Below are 27,500 nucleotides of genomic sequence, written 5' to 3'. Positions count from 1 at the left end.
ATAACTTCTGAAAAACAAAATTCACAAACTCGAGCGAAACTTTTATTGAATCGCTGTATTGACAAGCAAATGAGGAAGATGGGGTACTGAATTCCAACGGCACGGCAACAGGGCCAATGCCAAAGCCAATATTATCTGCAGACAATTTAACGCGATAGCAAAAAATTAATCGAACATTTCTGTTTCTCTTTATGGAGAGAGAGAGAGAGAGAGAGAGAGAGAGAGAGAGAGAGAGAGAGAGAGAGAGAGAGAGATTTTAACTGTGCTTAGACGTTTACGCTTAATGGGAAAACATCCGTGTTTAAAGTTTTTTTGTTCAATTAATGTGCCAAATAGAATAATTTGTATCTGAATTTTAGTGAAGTAGGTAACAACAAACTTTCAAGAGAATCTTTCATTTCCGGAAAGAACCACCAAATTTAACTAATGTTACTTGGGTACTGCACTTTTGATAAAACCAATTAGCCACCTAAAAATTATAGAAGGCGACTATTTTTCAAGCTGGATGCCATTGAATATAAGGAAATGTTGCATTTGTCAATGAAATCGAAAAAGACTTCTCTTATTTGAATAATCTTGATATAAAATTGTACATTTTTGCGATTTAAAATTCGAAATTGAAGCTATATACCTACTCACTACTATGCATTTCTGGCAAAAAATTGTTTTTCCTTAATATCTCCATTACTAATTAATTATTTGATAAGAACGATGCTTTGACACAGCACTCTATAGACAGACCTCCCCCTAATTTTTAATACTTTAATCATAATGCATTGGCAAATCTCGTTAATTAAGGCGTTCACTCCAGAAATAATAAAGCTCAAGCCAAGTGAATCGGGTAAGTAGGTGAAGCAATTCGAATACCTACTCTCTCCCATCCATCCCTTCTCCTTCCCTCCCTCTATCTAGACCCTCCTCCTATCCCTCCATTAACCCCCTTTCCTAGTCTCTCCGACATCCATCGCTTACTCTACCTTTTCCGTAAAATTTTATATTTGTTAATAACTGATAGAATTGATATGTTGGATTTTTTGTTTTTTTATAATTCTTATTAACATTTCATATTGCTGTATTTCGTCAGGGTGTATAAGGAGTTTATAGCCTTTAGCAGCTGCATCAACACACAGCTTTTCCAAACTCTAGTCATACAGGTGAACTATGTCTGCAAGACGGCAGACTGCAGGTCCCTCATGTGACAGCCGAGAGACAGATTAAGACTCAAAGGCAGGCTGCAATCAACTGAATAACTTTATTAAAGAACACTCTCCTTTATATACAAAACCTCAAGGCAACAGGCAATTACATGTTCGAGAAAATGACAATGTTACATAGGCGACACGCAGACATGTTTATTCTGGTTCTTTTTAGTGTGAGGGAAGAGCGCAGATACAAGCATAATATAGACAAAATAATTTATGTATAATCGTATGACACACGGTTGGTACATGGCTCCCCCCTAAAAATGACATACTGTACATGTTAAATAGGGCACCCTGATCTAGAGAGGCGAACTGTAGGCGGGTCATCTGGCAGTAGATAAGCAGGTTTTAGACGATCAATGGAGACCCAGTCTTCTTTGCCACGAATGTTTAGTAGGAATGCTTTCGGACAGCGTCAGATCACAAGGAAAGGGCCCATGTAAGGGGGCGTTAGCGGTGGCTTGCTAGTGTCGTTGCGCAGGAAGACATGCGTTGCAGAGTGCAAGTCTGTTGGTATGTGATGCTTCGCTGGGGGCTTGTAAGTCTGGCGGCGTGGAGTAAATTTCCCCACGATGAGACGTATGCGCTGGAGATCATCGGAGGAGGTTGTAGAAGGAAAAACTTCGGCAGGGACGACCAACGGGTCGCCATACACCATTTCAGCTGCCGAGATGTCGAGGGCGTCTTTAGGAGTGGTCCTTAGTCCCAGGAGGACCCAGGGAAGCTGAGTAAACCAGTTGCAATCCTTGCAGCGGGACATCAAAGCTGCTTTGAGGGTGCGATGAAAACGTTCAACCATTCCATTGGCAGCGGGGTTGTAGGCCATTGCCTGATGTAGGGTGATGCCCAGGAGATTTGCTAATGATGTCCACAATTGAGAGGTGAAGGTGGATCCCCTGTCAGAAGTAATATGCTCAGGGATACCAAATCTTGCAATCCATCCAGAGAGTATGGCAGATGTACATGAGGCGGACGTTGCAGTTTCCATGGGAATGGCTTCATGCCAACGGGTGGAGCGGTCGATGACGGTAAACAGGTAACGATGCCCTTGTGATGTGGGTAGGGTGCCTACAACGTCGACGTGAATGTGTGCGAAACGACGCTGAGGTTGAGGAAAGGTGCCCACTCCTGAATCCGTGTGTCGATATACTTGGAAGTTTGGCAAGAAGTACAGGCTCGGACCCAATCCTTAGCATCCTTAGAAATGCCGTGCCAAATGAACTTTGCCTTCAGCAGCTGTGCAGTAGAACGGCACGAGGGATGTGAAAGGCTGTGAATGAAATCAAACACCTGTCGGCGCATGGGAGCAGGAATCCAAGGTCGTGGTCTGCCAGTTCTGACGTCACAGAGGAGGGTGGTGTTGGAGTCTTCGAGGGGAAAGTCTTCCCAATGGAGGGACGTGCAGGATGTCCTACATGCTTGATATTCTGGATCCTGTCGTTGGGCTTCAGCCAGGGCGTTGTAATCCAATCCCAGTTGAGCGGTAGCCAACGTGTTTCTTGACAAGGCATCGGCAACGGGATTCATTTTCCCAGGGACGTAGTGAAGGGTGCAATTGTATTCAGCCACGGCGGAAAGATGTCAGCGTTGCCGGGCGGACCAGGCATCAGACTGTCGAGTAAAGGCATGCACCAGAGGCATGTGGTCTGTGCGAATGACAAAGGGCGTACCTTCTAAGAAATGACGAAAGTGACGGACAGCCAAGTGCACCGCCGGCAATTCTCGATCGAAGGTAGAATAGCCCGATTCTGGCTTGGACAGTTTTTTGCTGAAGAAGGCCAATGGGAGGGGCGAGACGTTCACCACCTGCTCGAGTACTGCACCAATAGCGACGTCGCTGGCATCGGTGGAGAGAAGGAGAGGGACATGTGGGATAGGAAAAGTGAGAGCCGCAGCAGTTGATAGGGCCTTCTTTGCATTGCAGAAGGCTGCTTCTTGAAGGGGACCCCACTTCAGGTCCTTTGGCTTGCCCTTGAGGGAGGCGTATAGGGGAGCAAGAGTGGCAGCAATGGCTGGCAGAAAACGGTGATAATAGTTGATCATGCCCAAGAACTCCTGTAGAGCTTTGACGGTCGAGGGCGCGGGGAAGTTCTAAACGGCTGCTACCTTCTCAGGGAGGGGATGGACTCCTTCAGGAGTGATGCGGTGCCCTAAGAATGACACTTCATTGGCGCCAAAGGTACACTTGTCGTACCAGACTACAAGGCCGTTTTGTTGCAGGTGGTCGAGCACGATGCGCAGGTAACGGAGGTGTTCCTCTTTTGAGGAGGAGAACACAAGTATGTCGTCCACATAACATACACAGAAAGGGAGGTCCCCTGAGATTCTATCCATGAGACGTTGAAACGTGGCCCCAGCATTACGAAGGCCAAAACAGGAGTAATTGAAGGTGTATGTACCAAACGGAGTGGTGATGGCAGTCTTGGGGATGTCTTCTGGGTTCATAGGCACCTGATAATACCCCTTCAGGAGATCGAGCGTAGAGAAAACCTTTGCTTTGTGCAGGTAGGAGGTCACGTCGGCAATGTTTGGGAGTGGGTAGTGATCCGGTTCTGTTTGCATGTTCAGGCGCCTGTAATCCTCGCACGCACGGAGGGAGCCGTCTTTCTTCAGAACGATATGTAAGGGTGACGACCATGGGCTGGAGGCCTTTTGGCAAAGGCCCATTTCCTCCATTTCGGCGAACTTTTGTTTGGCGGCTGCCAATCGTTCCGGTGCTAGACGTCTGAATTTTGCGAAGACTGGGAAGACTGGGGGTCCCGTCATCTTGATATGGTGATAAATACCGTGCTTGGCAGGAACCGTGGGCGTTTGGCGAAGTTCTGGAGGGAAAACTTCCGGGTACGATGTGAGGAGGTGTGCGTAGGCATCCGTGGGTGCGCTGATGTGGAGAGCGAGGTTAGAGGGGGCGGGTTGAAGAGGTGTCGACAAGGACGAGTCTGCGTTGACCAATCGTCGGTGGGCGACATCGACCAGAAGGTGGAAATGAGAGAGGAAATCCTCACCGAGGATTGGCATTGTGACGTCAGCAACGAGAAACTTCCAATTGAATTTACCGTTTCCGAACGATAATGTGAGGTTCTCGTAACCGTAGGTGGGTATCGCAGATCCGTTGGCAGCTACCAAGCGGACGTCGGCAGATGTATACATACTACGTCGTGGTCGTGTCTTGAAGAGTTTCCTTGGCAAAAGAGAACGACAAGCACCCGTGTCTACCAAAAATCGCACGCCCGTTCCTGCATCATGTAAAAAGAAAAGATTAGAAACACGGGAGGCCACCGCCACGAGCGATGGCCTACTTACACGTTTTTTGGCCACTGACAATCCTCGGCACATTTCTTCGCGGTTGCCCCGAATCTGAAGTGGTAGTAGCAAAACTGCGGTGGATGGGAGGTAGTAAGTGGCTGTAGAAGTCGTTTGTTGGGGCGCGAGCGATTGGTGGGTGGTGGGTGGCTTTGTCCCCGCTTCGGCACGTCATGGGGTAGGCGTGTATGTCCTACGACATTCATGTCAGCTTTGGTTGACGTTGAATAGGCATCCTCTTCGTCAGGGGTGGAGGCGTTGATGGAGGTCTGGAAGTGGCTGTCCATAAGGGCGTCGGCTTTGGTCATCAAGTCCTTTATGGGTAAACTATCGACATCGGGTATGGCAGCGCGTATAGGTCCGGGTAAACGGCGTATCCAAAGGGCACGAAGTAGGTTCACCTCACGAGGAGAGCCGTCTGCGTCAGGTTGAAGGCGAGCGATACTGGTCATTTCCCTGAGGGCAAGCAAAGCCCTTTGGTCCCCCAACAGTTGTTGAGAGAGCTGAAAAAGCTTTGCTATACGGGCGGCTGGCGACGGCGAGTACTGCTGCAGAAGGTATGTTTTAAGGGCGTCATACGCTATTGGGGTGTCTCCTTGTTCACAAAGCCAGTCGGATATTTCTGGGAAAGTGTCCTCGGGTATCGCCGAGAGAACATAATCTGCTTTGGTGGTTAAGCGAGTCACGCCCCTGATGCGAAACTGGACTTCTGCGCGCTGAAACCAAGCAAACGCCTCTTCGCTGGCGAATGACGAAAGTTTCAATGGGGGAGCCTCAGCCCCAACTTCCGTAGAGTCCGCCATATTACCAACAATGGAGGGGCGAGGGGGGTGGGAGTGGAAGGCGGTGGGAGCGAGTCGACTTCCTGGGTCACCAATGTGACAGCCAAGAGACAGGTTATGACTTAAAGGCAGGCTGCAATCAACTGAGTAACTTTATTAAAGAACACTCTCCTTTATATACAAAACCTCAAGGCAACAGGCAATTACACGTTCGAGAAAATGACAATGTTACATAGGCGACACGCAGACATGTTTATTCTGGTTCTTTTTAGTGCGAGGGAAGAGCGCAGATACAAGCATAATATATACAAAATAATTTATGTACGATCGTGTGACACACGGTTGGTACACTCACCAGGTCTAGTGGTCTATACTAGGTATTTGACTAACTCTTATAACTCTTATGGTTGGGTTTCCATTCTCTATTGTACAGGTTTATCAAACATGCAAAATGGCATCTAAACTTATATTCAATAGCATCTCCACTGCTAAGTTTTGCAAGAAGTACTCTATCATTCAAATTTTGTCACAATCATGAAGTCTGTTATATATATATATATATATATATATATATATATATATATATATATATATATATATATATATATATATATATATATATATATATATATATATACTGTATAGAGAGAGAGAGAGAGAGAGAGAGAGAGAAATAGTAGGTTTGCCAGGGTACCAGCCACCCATTAATATACTACTGTTAGAGAGTTATTGGGTCCTTTGACTGACCAGACAGTACTACATTAGATCCTTCTCTCCGGTTACAAGTAATTTTTTACTCTGTCTACACATACACGATTAGTCTGGCCAATTCTTTCCACAATCTGCTCTATCCTCATACACCTGATAATCCTGAGATCACCAAACAATTCTTCTTTGCTCAAGGGGTTAAATACTGCACTGCAAATGTTCACTGGCTACTATACTCTTGGTAAGGGTAAAAGAGACTCTTTAGCCATGGTAATCCGCTTTTTTAGAAAGCCTCTCCAAAATCAAACCGTTGTACTCTAGCCTTGGGTAGTTAAATAGCCTCTGCACCATGGTATTGCACTGTCTTGGGGTAGATATCTCCTGCTTGAGGGTACACTCGAGCACACTATTCTATTTTGTTTCTTTTCCTCTTCTTTATTTTCAGGTTTTTATAGCTTATACTGTATATGAGAGACCTAAGTTATTGTTGTCACTGTTCTTAGAAGACTTTATTTTGATTTATTATTAATTCTCTTGTAGTTTATTGATACCTTAATGTCTTTTCCTCACTGTACTATTTTTCTCTGTTGGAGCCCTTGGGTTTATAGCATCTAACCTTTCCAATAAGGGTTGTAACTTAGCTAATAAATGTGTGTGTATGATTATACACACATACACATACACACACACACACACACACACACACATATATATATATATATATATATATATATATATATATATATATATATATATATATATGTATGTATGTGTGTGTATACAACAACAAACAACAAATGCAGTCTTTTCTAGTCCACTGCAGGACAAAGTCCTTAGCCATGTCCTTTCTCATGGTCGGGGTTTGGCTATTTTATCACCACGCTGGCCATTGTAGATCGGTGAGGGAAGGTTACTCATGTTTGATCATTTACAGCAAACCAACTGAGTATATATGGCTTTGACCAGTAAAGCTTTACTGATTATGGTGATACACAACGATAAGGTATCCCCATTCAGAAAGGGTATATGGTCATGACAATATATATACAGCATATATATATATATATATATATATATATATATATATATATATATATATATATATATATATATATATATATATCGTCATGATTAGTAAATTGTACTAGTCATGGCCATTCATACTAGGTTGGTTTACTGTTAGCAATCGGACTGACTTCTCTCACCATCACCAATCCACTATGACTAATATGATGAAGAAAGTGACCAAACCTCAGTAGTGGCTAATGGCATGTCTGAGTCCTTTGTCTTGCAGTGGACAAGAATCGGCTGCATTTGTTATTGTTTTTGTTAACGTATATATATATATATATATATATATATATATATATATATATATATATATATATATATATATATATATATATATATTTGGCAAAATGCATGTCATATATCTTTAATAGCTTAATGCAACGCCCACACTTCACCTATATGAGTGGACATTGGCTCTTCATGTTATATGTATACTCCGTCTCTTGATTTATTCGCAGAAGTCATAAGCACCCCTGTCTTGTACGTGGCTTGTTTTATCCTGCTCTCTCTCTCTCTCTCTCTCTCTCTCTCTCTCTCTCTCTCTCTCTCTCTCTCTCTCTCAGAATCAGCTGTTTCATATTCATGATCGGCTTATCATTGAATTAGGAAAACCTTGACCGTTACTGGTAGAGAAAATAAACATTAATGTTTATATATATATATATATATATATATATATATATATATATATATATATATATATATATATATATATATACTGTACATACTGTATATTCTGAATGGTTTCTTTTAATGTATATTGAACCAAGAAACAGCTTAACTGACATGCATATTTTCACTAAGGAATTGATGATAAGGTTTATTTTATAACTGATTTACACGCTGGAACGCCTCTATTAAAAACCACAAATTAGCAGCTGGATGACGCAACACAGTCACGCGTTGGGGAAGACAGAAATGTGATCATTTTCTTGTTCATTATTCGATTTATCTATGTTGATTACGCTGATTATAAGAACATCAAATTACGCCATAGTTATGCACCTTCTGGCATATAACAATTTCACCTTAAATGATTTAAATCTGTATTTTGTAATGATATTCTCCATTCAACTAGATTCCATTTGGCAGCGCTGTCTCAAATTCGCCCCACCAATCTTAACTATGGTGAAGATTGTTACCTTGGTCACTTGTCCAGGGACATGACTTATCATCCATAGGTTCTGATGAAGATAGGAAATGATAAACACTTTTATAAGTAAACTCATGTTACTTCCAATAGCATATGAAAAATTCACATAATTTTCTGATGAAAATAATCTTTCCTAATAAGGAAACGATCGTTGGCCAATTTATCAACTACCAATTCTCTAGACTCTACCTTCCTACCACACTTTTTTGACACACGTGGTCGTCAAAGAATAGCCCATATCAGTTGGGACAAGGTACCTCTGATGCCATCTATTGACGGTAAAGTAAAACTCGTTTCGATGTAAGGGAGGGAGCTAGGGGGGTTTGCATAATATGCCTTTCGAAATGTATCAGTCTTGATATTCTACATAGTTCTTTCTAACAATTCATGTCACATCATGAAATGCTATAATTATCTATTGGTTTCATAGAAAATAATTGATAATTAGATCAAATAACTGTGTAATTACTTGATTGTCTCACCGATTTCAGTATATGTGGCACTTTCTGGAGACCATCCTGACCCCCAAATATAATTGAACTAGCAATTGTTACTGAGGAAATATTTCTGTGACATTTATTGTGAATTTTGTAATTTCATAAGAATTAAGTTGTGGCCAGACAACAAGGTAAATCAAGTTCACGTGCGTGTGTTGTATAGCAATTAGCGTATGTGCCCAAATAACGACAAGAATTGAGTAATAAAAATTATAATGAGTTCATGATGGGGATAAATATCAATTTGGTACTCTACTGCTAAGGCCATCTATTGGCCATGAAACTAAACAATATGGTGAGCTCTTTAATCCTTGCATTCTGGAACTTTCCATGACGTAATTTTGGTTTAAAATAGCCAAAACTAGCCTACTTAATTGGAACTGAATATAATTTATTCCTGACACACATATTACTACCTAAGTATCAATCTATCACCCTTTCCAAATGGATAGAATCCTTCACATGAATGGAACAAGTGACGTGTGCTGCCATCTTCTTACAAGAAGTATACACACTCGGATTCTACTCAAATTTGGAAAAAGTGTGTGGTTACTAAAACGTACTTTAATGGTAAGTTTTTCAATTAATGCATAAAAATCCATAATCCCAATAATACTATTTTTCTTCTGATTTTTAGGCTCTAAGTTATGGTAATTATAAGTAAAATACAGATTACATGTATTACAGGCATGTATAACACCGATCCCTATATTCTAAACGTAAAGATTTGGAACTTAGCCAAAGAATTAAAAGCTTAAAATTTAACTAAAATATATCAATGGCCACAGCAATTACGTTTCAAGCTAATCACAAGACCAATTACAGATATCAATCTTCTATAAAGTGTGCCTTGTTACATGTACCAGGGGCGTTGGAGCATTTTTTTTTTCTTTTTTTTTTCTGGTGGGGTGGTCCTAAAGTCTGAAAAAGCACTGACGGGGCTTTCCCCAGAAATCTTTTTACGAGGAAACGCCCATAGATGAGATTTCCTGGCATCTCACATCAGATTGTAGCGACAGCAAAATAATATTTCCAGGACGATTTCTATGTGACCAATTACAATTTTTCCTACACATTGACTATTACAAAATACTGGTAAGCCTACTTGATGGAATTACCAAAAAAAAAATAGAAATACTAACGATGTTGACTCTTTACTTTAAATTCATTCCTAATATCAATGAAGTTAGTGCTATCGGTTTTTTAAGGCTACTATGTTTTTACTCATGATATATTATATATCTCATTTGTTTATTAGTTCCAATTTTATCTTTGAATTTTTATTTTTTTATTCCGTCTAACTTATAGTTTATATATGACAAATGACGAATGTTTTAGTTGATTATCATGGCATTGCTCTTTGGTTTTAAACTATTGAGATACGATATGTAGACGAAAATCTCGCAAACAGATAAATACTCCATAGACTTGATAATACTGCATTGGTCATAAAAAATCAAAGTTTTTCAAATGCCTTTGTATTCCCAAAACTATATATATACATATTTATAAATATATATATATATATATATATATATATATATATAAATATATATATATATATATATATATATATATATATATATATATATATATATATGTATATATATATATATATATATATATATATATATATATATATATTTACATATATACATATATATATACTGTGTATATATATATATATATATATATATATATATATATATATATATATATATATGTGTGTGTGTGTGTGTGTGTGTGTGTGTGTGTGACTTTACAGACTTTAGAAAGGTTCCAAGTTTATGCTGCATACGTTAATAATGATAAGATCGTCTAATTAAATCATTTTCTTTTAAGAGAGAGTGGCATTTTAATTTTCATAATCTCTGTTTACCAAATGCTCTCCCTCACATGTCTATAGTTCTTTCTTTTAATTTCAGTCTCATGTCCTGAGGAAACAATTACTGCTTGTCCTAAGTATGTATATTCATTAACAATATCTAGAAGTTCGTCCATAATCCTTATTTGTTGTCTCTACATTTTCATTAAACATTATCTTAGCTACTCATATTCCTTTTCAGTCCTCTATTACCGCATTTTTATTAAAACCCGCTATCATCTTCTGTAATCCCTTCCATAATTCACTAAACAGAACTATGTCGTCTTCAAATCTTTAGTTGTTAAGGTATTCCCATTAATTCCCACATTTTCCCAATCTAAATTATTAAAAACCTCTTCTAGGCATGCTGTGAATAATTTAGAGAAATGGGGTTTCCCTGTCTAACTCCTTTCTCGATTAAAGTTTTCTCGCTATCTTTACGTAATTTTAGGAATGATGTACTTTCCATTTGGATATTAAGTATTGTAACATGACTCTTGTAATCCTGGTCTTTGAAAGGCTTTCATTACTGCTGAAGTTTTGACAAAATCAAAAGCTTTCTCATAGGCTATAAATGCTATAGTGGTTTATCCTATTCTGTTAATTTTTCAATTAGTCTATATAATTACAAGGATATGGTCAGTTGTTGAATATCCGCTTCTAACGCCTGCCTGCTCTCTTTGTTGATAGTATAACAGTCTTTCTATTCCACCTAATATGATTTTTTCAAATATTTTGTATATTACTGAGAGTAAACTTATTAGACGATATATATATATATATATATATATATATATATATATATATATATATATATATATATATGTGTGTGTGTGTGTGTGTGTGTGTGTGTGTGTGTATTTTATATAAACTCCCTATTCTCTGCTGAAAGATTTCTTTATCTAATTAATGCCCCAAAGCAACAAGAGCTTTAAAAGTCAATAGGCCACTCATAAACTGAACAGTAAGTAACAGAGCCTTTCTATTTTAATAATATCTTAAAACATGCACTCTCCGCCCATTTCAGAACTAGAAGGACATGTAAAATATTTTGAGAACAGTTCCAATTAAGGATTCATATATCGGAAATATTTGGTGATTTTATGTTGAGAAACTTCTAAGAAAAGAGTTCATTGCAAGTCTAATGGATTTGGTTTTTTAAATTGAAAGTGGTATTGCAGCTGTTCGGATATGATAGCAATCTGATGTAAATGCTATTGTACTGTAAATTTATATTCCCAGAGAGAGAGAGAGAGAGAGAGAGAGAGAGAGAGAGAGAGAGAGAGAGAGAGAGACAGAGAGAGAGAGAGAGAGAGAGAGAGAGAGAGAGAGAGAGAGAGAGAGATTGAAGATATTTCTGAAAGTTACATGGAATTTGAATACCAATAAATCAAATCAATCGATAGATGCTTGTACTGATGATGCATAAGTTGAATTATATAAGGCCTAACAGCTCTGCCCAAAGGCTTATATCCTCCTGACTGAGAAACCCTATGATTGATGCTTCAAATTCATCGTTTCTGATGTAGTGTTCTGGAACTGCTGGCTTGGCCAGAAGCAGGAATTATTAGGCCAACATTCATACTCTGATTAAAACTAAATTTGAATGGCTGACATATTGCATTGGTTATGCATTTTGTTGAACCTGGAACTATTTACATATATCAAATGAAATCAATTGTTTTTCATTAGAGAGAGTGTATAACATTCACACTTGTGTTCAGGCTTTGATAATTATTTATATAATCCAATAGTTCCATTTCGAAATAGCTCCATTACTTTCATTCATGTTTCAAATATTCACGAACAAATTGACAATATATAGCGGTAAATTGTAATTCTTTTCGACGTAATACTAAAACTTTTAGAAATTATATTGACATTATTGTCCCATATTTATTTCGAAAACGTTTAAAACACTCATTTTATCGCGGATAAATGAAATTATAGACACACCATCAAGGTTTGGAACACTGACGTTAACAAATTTTTCATATTTCAAAAATAGAAAAAAAAAAAATTATTATTAGACGGCGTTTCTTCCATTTTCAATATTTACAAGCGACCAAGAATATCAAAAATAGTCTTTGGTCGATATGCCAGTTAATCATTTTTCTGAAATGTCATCAGGTATTGAATTATCACAAAAATATATTACATATAATCTATGCAATATTGTGTTAATAATTCCTTGATATTTGAGGTAAAAAAAAAAGGGGTGAAAATAAGAATCCTTAAACTTGACATCAAGAATCAGAAAAAATATTTTATTAAAAAAGATATTGATGCTTTTATGAAGCATATGTGTATTATCGTGAAAATTAATAAATAAATAAATAGATAAAAAATAAATAAATAAATAAATAGATAAATGGATAAATAGAAATAAAATTACAAGAATCTGAAGAGCTTTCCAACAACATGGTTATAAATCCATGCATTCTATCCATGAGACTTTGAAAACCCTCAATTAGATAGATAATGATGAAGGAATGAAAGTTCAAAAGCTGTTTAATTCTTAGACACTTGAAAAATAGTGAAAGGAAAATCTTTGAATAATAGCATCACAGCACGATATGGAAAGAAATATTTGACAGGCTGGACTGAATTAAAAGTGTGCTTAGGCCTATTTCCTGGGAATAAATTGTAGAGGCACTCCATCCAGCCTTTATAGTAGCCCATACAAAGGATTCTGAAGAGTGAAAAATAAAAACATATGAAAAAGGTCCATTTCAATACTCGGAAACAAAATGACGGGAAAATTGTCTCTTATAAAAAGTTAAATCGTTACTCATATTTTCTTATCAATTTATGCTAAAGAATTGGTGGTGTGCACAAAGTGAATTCTCCATTCGTTATATACAATTAGTATGTGAACATCATATATATATATATATATATATATATATATATATATATATATATATATATATATATATATATATATATGTATATATATATATATATATATATATATATGTGTGTGTGTGTGTGTATATATATATATATGTATATATATATATATATATATATATATATATATATATATATATATATATATATATATAGATGTATATATACATATATATATATATATATATATATATATATTTATATATGTATATATATGTATATATATATATATGATATGTGTATATACAGTATATATACATCTATATATATATATATATATATATATATATATATATATATATATATATATATATATATATATATACATATATGTCATTATTATCATTATCAGCTGTTACCAGTCCATTGCAGAACAAAGGCCTCAGATATGCCCGTCCAATTGCGTGTGTTTATGGTCTTTTTATGACAGTCCATGCCCGCAAATTTTCTTAGTTCATCAGTCCACCATCTTCTCTTCCTTCCCTTGCTTCTTTTACAATCTTTAGGGGCCCATTCTGTAATTCTTAACATCCATCTATTATCCGTCATTCTCATTACATGTTCTGCACATGTTCATTTCTCTTCCTTACATTATCTTATGATATCCTTTACTTTATTTTGCTCTTGTACCTATGTTGCTCTTTTTCTGTCTCTTGGTGTTACTAATCATTATTCTTTCCATATTTCTTTGAGGTGTAATTGGCTTATGTTATAAGGCTTTAGTTAGGTTCCTCGTTCCTAATGCATAAGTTACTATAAGTAGGACCATCTCATAAGATAGTTTTATTTTTAGAGAAAGTGACATTTTACCTTTCATGAACTCATTTTCTTTACCAAAAGCTCTCCATCTACTTGACCTTTAATTTGGCCTGATATGATCTTTGTAAATATTTGATATATTAATAAGAGCATACTTATTGCGCGGTAATTTTTCTGGTCGTTTGTTTAAAGTTTTATTTAGTTGATACCAAAGACATATGCGAAAACAATAGTGCTTTAATCCTTTCAGTTATGGTCAGCGTACAACTTGATAAGAAAAAAAACTCTTTATTGGTTTCATAATCAAAATACTTTTCATAATAAGCACTAACTTTTGAGTAAAGTAAATTGACAACGATTGTGGAAAAAATTATCTTCAAAAAGTGACACATTAAACTAACATTTTGAGAGGAAGTAAAAAATTTTATAAATAACCAAATTCGAGCTTATCTGCATGTTCAGTGAAAATACTCTCTCTCTCTCTCTCTCTCTCTCTCTCTCTCTCTCTCTCTCTCTCTCTCTTGAGGGCTATGACTGACTGTCTAAGAGTCCCTGCCCGGAAACAAGGTCCGGACAATCTGCACTCTCTCTCTCTCTCTCTCTCTCTCTCTCTCTCTCTCTCTCTCTCTCTCTCCCTCTTGAGGGCTATGACTGACTGTCTAAGAGTCCCTGCCCGGAAACAAGGTCCGGACAATCTGCACTCTCTCTCTCTCTCTCTCTCTCTCTCTCTCTCTCTCTCTCTCTCTCTCTCTCTCTCTCTCTCTCTCTTGAGGGCTATGACTGACTGTCTAAGAGTCCCTGCCCGGAAACAAGGTCCGGACAATCTGCACTCTCTCTCTCTCTCTCTCTCTCTCTCTCTCTCTCTCTCTCTCTCTCTCTCTCTCTCTCTCCGGTATTTAAGATTATATGCTTAGGAACATTCAGTTATCCATATCTTTGATCATCAGAGAGACCCAGAATCGCTGTGATTAGTCCTAATATATATATTCTATTTTTGTCGTGTGGAGTAGATTTCGGCAATCTACAAAGAGGGATGAAAGCCAGAAGAATGTCAAATTATCTTGTCATAGTTAATTAGATCCTAATAAATCAAAAGAGATGAATATGTGGAGCTATTTTAGTTCAATTGAGGATATTTAGTTCTTACGATATATCTCAAATGATTAAATGAATGATTTGCTTTCCACTGAATATTATGGAGAGAAAGATGTAATACTCCTTTGGTATAGATAATTATATGTATATGTACACACATATAAGTACATGTATATATACAGGTGTATTATACACACACACACACACACACACACACACACACATATATATATATATATATATATATATATATATATATATATATAAATATATATATATATATATATATATTTATATATATATATATATATATATATATATATATATATATATATATACATATATAAATATATATATATATATATATATATATATATATATATATATATATATATATATATATGTGTGTGTGTGTGTGTGTGTGTGTGTGTATATATGATATTTTGACTTATTAATTTACATTTACAATCAATATATAATGTTTAAGATGTGTCTAAATATCGAAGAAACTGAGCTCCAATTTAAACTTAGGATAAAACGTAAGATGAATTTATGTTTTTCCTTTTAATATTTGGCGTTGAAGTTTGCTTCGAATGACCTTTACTCGTAATTCTTCATTGGTGCTACGTTGGTTAAACGATAGAATTACACCTCAACATAAAGGCTATGGCAGTGAAATTTTGAAATACAACAATTTTTCAAAATTCCCAGATAATCAATAAGTATTAACAAGTGAAACCTTCAAGATTCTTTGAAACAAGATTTTTCAAGATTAATTTTTGAAATAAATGAAGGATTTGTACAAGGCTTCCTAATTTCTTTAATGATAAATATAATAGTTATCCACTTTCCCTTAGAAATGATATCTATTATAATTCGTTAACCTTTAGATGCGTAGCTAGTATTCTGGAAAGGGGTTGCTAACCATATCTTCTATCACAGTCTCGTACGACACGGTATGTTTCTAATTACCAAAGACTTAACTATCACTGGTCACACAATACTCAAGTTTTTTTTTTAATGAGGCGCATTTGCACCTACTTGCAGTGGTGCCCTTTTATCTCGGAAAAGTTTCCTGCTATATGATTAGGTAGAATTATCTTGTTCAACCAATCAGCGATCAGGAAACTTTTCCGTGCGAGAAGGGCACCCCTGCGAATCGGTGCAAATCTGCCTCACTAAAAAGAATTGACTATAGGTTGACACACGAGTTTCTAATGATTGACTAACACTAGCCATATTGCGAAAGCTGTTTATTACCCCTGACAGAGAGGCACTTGTTAGCCGAATGTCCCACTTTTAGCTCCTTGAAAAAATAGATATCGGTTTGAGGCTCGAGGTGAAGATCGACTATTCATCCTTGCCAGAATTCTTGGTTAGGATGTGTTGTACTATACTAGCAGAACTTTTAGATTTACTTATGAAGCAGGTCTTCTGAAAGCTATTTAACTTTTGTAAGGACATCTTCGCTTTTATTGTTCTAAATTGAATTTCCTTTTATTCAATATTTATAACATATATCAAGATGCCGTGAAAACTCAAAGTAAGTCAATCACCAACCAGATCATCATCACACAATAAGTTTTAATGCAACTCCAATAACGAGTCTATAAGAATTTAATCAACTGAATAAGGCGTTAGTAACCAAGTCTATATGATCCTTAACAAACCTTATTCATTTTTTCGAAGAAGAAACCTTTAAAATCATGAGCTGAATGGAAAGTAAAATGCTAGTATTGTGTATAAAAAATCTAAAGATTCCCACATTTCGGAGTCTTATTTTAAACTAAAAAGAAAGGACATAAAACTAAACGTCTCCCGATCAAATAAAAGCAAAGTATGAAACCTTTCCCGATAGACTTTTTTATTTCTTCCCGGGGAACGATATCCCGAGAGTTGCTTCTTCTCTTTTTGAGAAAGACTGATCATCTCCCTTAATCAACTCCAAAGGCACAAAACCTTTACTCGCAAATATAGAAATAAAAGGCTCATGATGATGAAAGTCAATTGAGCTTCTTTTTATAAACAAGCTAGTGAGAGAGAGAGAGAGAGAGAGAGAGAGAGAGAGAGAGAGAGAGAGAGAGAGAGAGAGAGAGAGATGGGATTCGCAAAACAGTGCAATAAGAGACACATGGCTCAAGGGCATGCGATCAATGAATAGGCCATACGCGTATTGTGGGATATGATGTGAAAGGAAGCAGGTGAGGGAAGGCTTGTTTTCAATAAGTATCAATACAAAGGCAAATCTAAACTTAGATTTCATTGGCCGTGATCCATAGTTGTTACTATATAGACGCAAATTCCATTCTAAAATTTGATTCCTTCTCGTTGATTATATTAATCTGAACTTAATTTGTAAGCATGCAAATCTAGATATGAGATTATCAAGAGTTGTAAACTTATTTTACCTTGAATAACCTGAGATGAGTATGACCCGTATGTCCATCACAAAACACTAACTTCTTTAGCAGGTAATCCAACATTTCGTAATGGAAAATTATTGGGCGATTTATAAATGATAGTCATTCAAATCATGTCTCATTTACACAATTTGAGCATTATGAAAGGGATTTCGAGATTAAGAGTTTAAAAGAAATAATGATTTTTGATGGGTAAACTCACTTGCTCGTTTGATTGCCGGTAAAACCAGGACACACGATGCCAAGGAAATATTCATTTAAAGTAAATAGAAAGCCTTTAGAAATATCCAGGTTTTTTACCAATATAATTATTAAAAAGGTAATTTATTACCTCCGCCAACAAAGTCGGGAGGAAGTTATGTATTCACCCCTGCTTGTGTGTTTGTGTGTTTGTTTGTGAACAGCTCCCTGGCCACAATACTAATCATAGAGCAATGAAACTTGCAGGAATTAACTGCTATGTAAAAAGCTAGAAATTACTAGATTTGGAGGGTCAAGGTAAAAGGTCATAGTCACGGTCAAGCAAAATGTCCAAATCACGTAATCAGCCATAAGTTTGGACATCGTTGTAACAGAGACTTCAAACTTGGTTCATATTTGGGTGTATGAATATCCATGCCAATACACACGTGTTTAAGTCAAAGGTGGAGGTCAAGGTCGAGCAAAAGGTCGAAAAATAAGCTGCCTCGGTGGAGGTCTGCGCTCTACTGAGTGCCCCTCTAGTTTATTTATGTTTTGATATTATAAATTTTCCCTACAATGAGTAGTTACTAGGTAGATGATACACACTTATCAACTTTTAATATTTTTAATATTTCAATATTATTTTCTTCTTTCTTAATGAAGAAACAACGCCGCTTATTTTTGCAACGCTTTTGCAACTCCTTCTTCATTTACCAAATTCTGTTGAATATATCAAGCCATTTCCATTCTCTGCTGAGTTCCAGGTAAAACTCTTCAGTTCATTTGCTTCCAGGTGCAAACTAATTTCTAGGAAATATAAGAGTAAGTTGTTCACACTGTTCTATTGAAAAAGCCCCGTTGGTCTGCAGCTCATTTGGAAGGGTTCGGGGAAATATTTAATTTGTCTCAAATGAATGAACTATATTTTCCAGCGCCTCGGGAGGAATCTCTGCGAAAGTATTACACCGATACATTGAATGAAATCGTTCTAGCCATAATTGTTGAAATGAAATGTTTATTTTCGTCTTATTTAAAACCTATTAAAATTGAGATATATTCATTGCTGATTTCCTTGAGATTTCAAGACTTTTAATCTAAATTAAAAGACTGCAAACAACAACCAATTCAGATTTATAAACAATCAGAGCATTTTTTAAATTAATAAAACTAAGTTATCTATTGAAATCTACTGGTTTATCTAATAATTATATAATTAAGTTATTCTTAAGATTATCCTATAGGACTTTTACATTAAATTTAGACGGTTATACTAATATGAATAAAAGTAAGATTATGTTTTAATCAAACTTTGCTGAATTTGTAACCGTTTTCTTTCAGGATACATTTGAAAATCTATATTGGTCTCAGATTGAATTATTCGTATTTGTATCTCTAATACAATTACATTATGTCCTGCAGACCAGAAACATTCAAAATATCTTCTGGTACTATATAATATAAATTTCATCGTTTACATGAAATATCAGAATAATAGTTTTATCCAAAGTTAATTACCCAAGAAGTAATTCTAAGATAATTTCATAGATGATATTATATACCCGGCCAGAAGCTGTTACCATAAAATGAATTCCAAGTGGATAAATTTTCCCAAGATAGAATTCGGTATTAAATGCCGTTCGTGGGTGATATTTACATTGATTAAAATCACGTGAGCTTGTGATATATGTTCATTTAAAATAACCACGTGTTACAAACTCACGATTCAGCTATCATGGTGGAGATGGGTTTATTTCAAGTCTATGAACAGATTCCTGAATTCGACAGGAATATGTATGGAGATTTATCATAAGCTTTTATCTCTCTTGATAGCTCACTCGGTAGAGTCACTGTAGGCATAGTTTCCAGCCAGAGAGGTGGGGGTTCGAATCTCCACCCGTCCAGAAGCTGTTACCATAAAATGAATTCCAAGTGGATAAATTTTCCCAAGATAGAATTCGGTATTAAATACCGTTCGTGGGTGATATTTACATTGATTAAAATCACGTGTGCTTGTGATATATGTTCATTTAAAATAACCACGTGTTACAAACTCACGATTCAGCTATCATGGTGGAGATGGGTTTATTTCAAGTCTATGAACAGATTCCTGAATTCGACAGGAATATGTATGGAGATTTGTCATAAGCTTTTATCTCTCTTGATAGCTCACTCGGTAGAGTCACTGTAGGCATAGTTTCCAGCCAGAGAGGTGGGGGTTCGAATCTCCACCCGGCCAGAAGCTGTTACCATAAAATGAATTCCAAGTGGATAAATTTTCCCAAGATAGAATTCGGTATTAAATGCCGTTCGTGGGTGATATTTACACTGATTAAAATCACGTGTGCTTGTGATATATGTTCATTTAAAATAACCACGTGTTACAAACTCACGATTCAGCTATCATGGTGCAGATGGGTTTATTTCAAGTCTATGAACAGATTCCTGAATTCGACAGGAATATGTATGGAGATTTGTCATAAGCTTTTATCTCTCTTGATAGCTCACTCGGTAGAGTCACTGTAGGCATAGTTTCCAGCCAGAGAGGTGGGGGTTCGAATCTCCACCCGGCCAGAAGCTGTTACCATAATATGAATTCCAAGTGGATAAATTTTCCCAAGATAGAATTCGGTATTAAATGCCGTTCGTGGGTGATATTTATATATATATATATATATATATATATATATATATATATATATATATATATATATATATATATATTTATATATATATATATATACAGTATATATATAAATTATAATATATATATATATATATATACATATATCTTATAGTATATATATATATATATATATATATATATATATACATATATCTTATAATATATATATATATATATATATCATATATAATATAAATATATATATATATATATATATATATATATATATGTGTGTGTGTGTGTGCGTATATATATGCAGACGCACACACATAAACTTACATATATATATATATATATATATATATATATATATACATATATATATATATATGTATGTATACATATACTGTATATATATATATATATATATATATATATATATATATATATATATATATAAATATACATATAGATATATATGTGTGTATATATATAAATATATATATATATATATATATATATATATATATATATTTATATATATGTATATATATATATATATATATATATATATATATATATATATATATACATGTGTGTGTGTCTGTGCGTGTATGTATAAAAAAGCAGGTCCGGTATATAGGAGAAAGAGAAACTAAGTACCGAGAATTTTCGTGCAATTTGTACGCTTTATAAAAGTACAATGAACAGAGTAAGAGATTATTTTCACAAAAGGAACCTCTGCATAACAGAAAAACAGGAAAATTCTGTAAACAAAGAAAAGCTGTCAAAATAAATAATTAAAACAACCTTGCAAACTCATTCTTAACTGTAAAAAAAAAAAGAAAAAAAAAACGGTAACAATAGATAAATTATTAGTCATAAAAGCAAAATATCTTTACTAATATTATCACACAAGGCAGCTATTAAAAACATATATAAAAAATTTAAATGTATAGATAATGGAATTATATATAAATATATCTACATAGAAACTTACACATAGATACTTACATATACAAATTCAGGTACAGATAGGGATAAAAAGGAAAACTTTTTTTTATATATTTATTGCAAGTCAAAAGTTAGAAAAAATTTTAGATCGACAGAATGCAAACCAAGCTTAATTTAAAGCAATGAAAGATAATCAGGTTTATGAAAGCTATACATACATAGATTGATGAAAAGCTCAGAGATAATCAAGGAGAATTTCCAAAAGGTCGAAGTTGTATTGGCCATAGTTTCTTTTTAAGACATGAAATCCCCTTTTATGGCATTTGTCCATAGCGTGCACAGGCCAATTTTGTGGAGAGTCCTGCGTTATTATGGAGTTCCTCTTAAGGGTGTAAATTTGATTAAGTCTGTTCATGAGCAGAGCAGGTGCAAAGTTGATATTAATGGAGTCTTACCAAATGAAATTCCAGTGAACAGTGGAGTAATCCAAGGGAATATTTTGTCACCTATGTTGTTTATCACCCTCATGGGTTTTGTAATGCATAGAACAGTTGGGGATAGAGGAGAAGGATTGGACTGGATTGGTAAAAGGATATTAGCGGACCTAGAGTATGCTGATGACGCTGTCCTTATTAGCAAAACGTCACAGGACTTGCAAACTTCGCTTACCAGAATGCATGAAATATCACACGAGGTTGAGCTCAAGATAAATATAAGAAAGAAAGAGATGATGAGAACAGAATAGGCAATGTAAGATAAAATATCATTGGAAGGAGAAAAGATTAATGAGGTGGAATCATTTGAATATTTAGGAACTATAATCTCTGATACAGGGTCTTTAGAATTTGGATTTAATGAAAGATTGGAAAAGAAAACAAATTGGACAGTGGCAAGAGTTAGTAAAATTTGGAAATCAAATCGCCTGATGTCACAAAAAAAAATCAGGCTATATATCAGTTTAGTGAGATCTGTGTTACTGTATGGACATGAGTCCTGGTATGACAATGAAACAATATCCAACATATTTTGTAGATTTGAGAACAAAGCCCTCAGGCGAATATTTGGAGTTCAATGGCAGAACAGGATTAGAAAGGAAACTATAAGAGAGATCACTCAAGTGCCACATGTTTATGAGAGCTTGGTGAGGGGTAGATGGAGATGGTTTGTGCATGCTCTTCACACTCCAAAGAGAGATTAGTTCACCAAACTTTCAACTGGGCTCCACAAGGCACTAGAAGACTATGAAACGTGAAGTATGAGATGATGAATGGAGAGGTATTGATTTAAAAGCTCAAGCTAGAGACGACTGGCGAAATGTAACCGAGGCCCTTTGCGTCAATAGGTGTGAGAGGAGATAATAATGATGATGATATATTTATAATTTTATGTTATGATTATGCTGAAAGATACATAAATTTTTGATACAATAACTAAATAAACCAAAACCATAAAAACAGACAAACGAGAACATATCTTTTTTTAACAAGTTTTGCTCATGTGTGCACATTTGGTGAAATACCGTATGTGTGAGTGAAGCGGTATTTTTGTATTGAAAAAAAAAGACTCACCACTGGTGACTGAATAACCCTGAAATACGATGATTAGAAAATTTGCCACCAAAAGTCCCTACAGTCTAATAGATCATTCCCTACGAAAAGAAAAAAAAAAGAAAAAAAAAGTTAAAGCCCAATTTCTCAAACTAGACATTTATGTGAGGTGTGGACACTATCAATCAGGTATAAGAAAATCTTTTTTTTTTATTCACGTAACAAGATAATCTAATCTACTAATTGGCAACCCTATACTTTTGATAAGAGCAGCATTAACGGTAGCGAACAGCTAAGTTACCGATTTGCTTAAATCGGTTTTGCGGAAATACGTATAGGTGCAAGGTTCCCACGAACAACATCATACAAAGGAGGAATTAATGATGATGAAATAGATCGTATGCTAGAAGAAGAAAGAACTGTTGAAGATAACCAATCATATGGGTATAGTGAAAAAAAAAAACAAGAATTGACTAATCATCAAAATTTTCTCCATCAGAAATATGTCAAGATTTTGATATACTGCATATTGATTCTTACATTTTCGTGTCATTAATGAAAGGCAAACCTATGAGCAGGATCAGTTGCAGGAAATTATGAACATAATGATCATGACACAAAGGCGTTTCTGTATTGCCAGCCACTTAAAAAACCAGTTATTGATGAGTTTCGTATTTTGTTCAAATCCCGTTTGATATTGAAATAATGCATAAAACTACAAGAAAAAAAAATTTCTTATATAGATATACATTTGTGATTGTCAAAGTCGAATGGTATTAGATATCATTGTGTATACCGGTACAAATACAGATATTACCCACGATTAGATTCTAAAACATTCAGGGTCAGTAGTGAAAAATATCATGAATTCTAACCGAAATAAAGGTCATATTCTGCTTCTACTACTATTAGCGTTATATACCGATAATTGCTATACTAGCCATACTCTGATTGCACATCTCTGTGGAAATAATACTGGCCTTGTGGGAAATGGGCACGAGTTAAAAAAGGGTATGCCCAAATCCACCTGGGGAAGCCGATCGGCCGTTCAGTAAAGATCACCCCACATATAGGTGGGACATGGGCTCTTGCATTGGCAGCTCATATTACAGAGAAAAGATACTCATTTGAGAAGGGATTAAGAGCCATACTTGATCGGCATTGGAACATAGAAGACGGATCAGATAATGATGGGATGAATGCTCACCAGAAGCACTGGTGAGATGACGGCCAGGGCAGAGTCCAAAGCTGAATTCTAAGGGTACTGACTATCGCACTTCACTAACTACTAAACCCGAACCTCCTTCAGTTCTGGAAAAATCCTTCTTTTCTTGTATGAGCTCCTAACTGGACAGAACAGAGAGGGAATTATATGAGGAAGCCAGATGGGAACAGGGATAAGAAAAAAAAACACATGTTTGAACTACAGTGGAATATACAGCTGTGAATTCGCCCTCCTACAAACATCGATACTGGCGTAAAAAAGACACCAAGAAAAAACATTCAAGGACTTAAGAGCCTATTTTCAAACCATGTGTAATTATTGATTAGCTCTGCAAAGTCATTCAGTAAACGTTATTTTTATTGGGGAAAATAAGTTTTTTTTAAAAAAAACGTTTACTACCTCTAAAATCACAGTACTAACAACTTATGTTTCTAAGGCAGTTTGCCTTGAATGTGGTAACACAACTCCTCGTAAGAAATGTGACTCCAGCTCAACTTAATCGTATTTGCCAAGATCAATTCTTTCAGACATATCATCTTATCTTACCCCCATATCATCGCTAGACCAGAGATAAAAGGGTCAAAGAAACTGTCTTGTCTGCCCGAACACAAGCAAGCAGCAGAAAGCACAAAAGTCGGTCACCAACTCCAGTATTGCCTCGGCTTTGATCTAGCCTTTTATCTCTCATGTTTCAAGACGCACCTATCTTTCGTGAAACTTTAGGATAGTTTGTTTGTTTGAGAGAGAGAGAGAGAGAGAGAGAGAGAGAGAGAGAGAGAGAGAGAGAGAGAGAGAGAGAGTTTCTGAGAGATGAATCACGTATTATATTTTCTTTAGTTTGTTTGGTAATATGAATCATTGATAAGTATTGTAAATGTGTATTTATGGAAATTAAGAAATATGTTCATTTGATTGAACAAGTCATGTTTGTGGTTGTTGAGTTTATGATTTATCAGAAAAATTATGCTTCAATTTACCCTTATGCTTATATGGCTGCCATCTTGGATTTCAAAAAATACCCGCCATCTTGGATTTTAAAAAATAGCTGCCACCTTGGATTTTACAAAATAGCTGCTATCTTGGATTTTACAAAACAGCTACCATTTTTTTATTTTACAAAGCATAGTTGGGGTAATTTTTGCCTCTGTTGAAAGCTTCTTCAGAGAACTAATTACATCTTTATCTGCCTTTATGTAGACTTACAGCCAAGTTGCTTTGCCTAAAGAGGTAATCGTCCAGTGTTGTCAGTGTCAGTGAATGCACGGAAGGCTAGCAAAGTCTTTGTTTGTTTTGGCCCTAGGGCTTTCCATATTGGCTCTATCACCATAACCACGGAGTCCATGGAAAATATGTGTTCTTCAAGTTGAGGTCATAGCTTGCTAGAGCTAACACTGGGACATCTGTGTCTGGGAAGAAGAAAACCATCTGTACATCCGATGAGTTTCACTTTGATGCTAGAACATAATGGTAGATCAACAGTGGGTATGATTCTTCATGATTGTTTTCCCGAAATAGCAAGTCTTCGTTGCTCCTGAAGAATAGATAATGACCAGTTAGTATGATGTAATGGTAGGATGTGTTTTATGCTTGCGTCATCTCTGACCTGATACTGCATTGGTACATTTCTTTATTTTCCATTATCCCTGGTATCATTCCTCAGAGAATGATCCCTGTATGTGTCAAACACAAGGATGATTTCATCGTAATTCTCTCACAAGAATGTTGGTTTTTCCTTATTTCATATCAGCATATTTGATATGCTCGTGTAACAGCAAGCATCAGTACCTCGCTGCAAAGCTTAAATTGTTCATGAACGATAATACAAATGTTTCTGATAGCCCTTGTTGCTGAAGTCTCTTGGTAAAGGAGATCGTCCAGCAACACTTGCATGGTAAAGACTATATAGTTTCCGTTGATGATATTTTCCTTTAGGTAATCAACGCCAAACAAAATAAAAACAATGTTAGTGATATGAAACAAATAAATTCTTTTTACACACAGACAAAGACACACACACATGTATATATATATACATATATATATATATATATATATATATATATATATATATATATATATATATATATATACAACTTAAAGAGAGACAAAATTATAAGAATACATAACAGCAAATGGTTTTTAATGAAAATGGGAAGGTCAACTATGGATTCAATTAAACCATGGAAAGTTATTTTGCTATTTATATATAGGTAAAAGAAACACGAAAACAATAGAACGGGATGTTGTAATTCCAATTTTCTATGAAATTTCAGAATAGAAGTAAAAACTGTATACAGTTGGATAAGATAATCAAGAAAATGTTGAAATTTTATAATGTATGCTTGGGAAATCTCTGGATCACGAAATTCTGGAGGTGGAAATGTATAGAAATAGCTTAATTAAAGAATGGATCTTTAAGCTAAAGAGAAACTAGGAACTTAAGAACTGAAAAATGTAAGGCTGAAAACGGCTGAGTTAAATTCGCAAGTGACGTCACAAAACTCTGGATGACGAAATGTATAGTAATAACTTCATTAAAGGCTGGATCTTTAAGCTAAAGATGCCAATTGAGACACGAGGAACTGAAAAATGTAAGACTGGAAACGGTTAAGGTTTTGTGTTTTATTTCTTTAATCGATAGTTGAAAATGCAAAGAAGTTACTGGAAAGGTATATGTTATGGGCTCTATAGGTGAAACGCCCAAGTTATGTAGTGATATATCAATTATATGGGATTATTTCCTATCTTCTTCGGCATAAGAAAGAGAGTATAGTATTGCTTTCTGATACTGTCAACATTTACAGTACGGTCTAATGAAGAGCATAAACAAGAGCAGTATTGATAAAGGAAGGATAACTTAGTTTACTTCTTTCTCTCTCTCTCTCTCTCTCTCTCTCTCTCTCTCTCTCTCTCTCTCTCTCTCTCTCTCTCTAGGACCAGCTTGTGCCTGTGTCCTTTCTAGAATTCTCTGAGAAACCCAAGGTCATATCATACCGGTGCCACGCTTCAGAAAAGGGGAAAAGAAAAATTATGATTATATGTATATATACATTCATATATATATATATATATATATATATATATATATATATATATGTATATATATATATATATATATATATATATATATATATATATATATATATATATATATATATATATATATATATATATATATATATTACAGTTGTTCTAACGATT

The 27,500-nt window shown here is 35.3% G+C and overlaps 1 protein-coding gene across 1 annotated transcript in view; it reads left to right on the top strand.

The window, feature by feature from the left end:
• The window catches only part of LOC137645131 (putative per-hexamer repeat protein 5), a 44,022-nt gene extending 19,726 nt beyond the window's left edge, over positions 1-24,296 (top strand). Inside the window, exon 6 of the mRNA XM_068377966.1 lies at positions 24,175-24,296. Within this exon, the coding sequence (XP_068234067.1) occupies positions 24,175-24,296 (122 nt within the window). The remainder of the gene's footprint in view (positions 1-24,174) is intronic.
• The last annotated feature ends 3,204 nt before the right edge of the window (positions 24,297-27,500 follow it).

This window comes from Palaemon carinicauda, chromosome 8, assembly GCF_036898095.1.
Source record: "Palaemon carinicauda isolate YSFRI2023 chromosome 8, ASM3689809v2, whole genome shotgun sequence".
In the NCBI taxonomy this organism is placed as follows: domain Eukaryota; kingdom Metazoa; phylum Arthropoda; class Malacostraca; order Decapoda; family Palaemonidae; genus Palaemon; species Palaemon carinicauda.
Note: the sequence above shows the minus strand (reverse complement) of the source record. Positions and strands in the feature narration are given on the sequence as shown.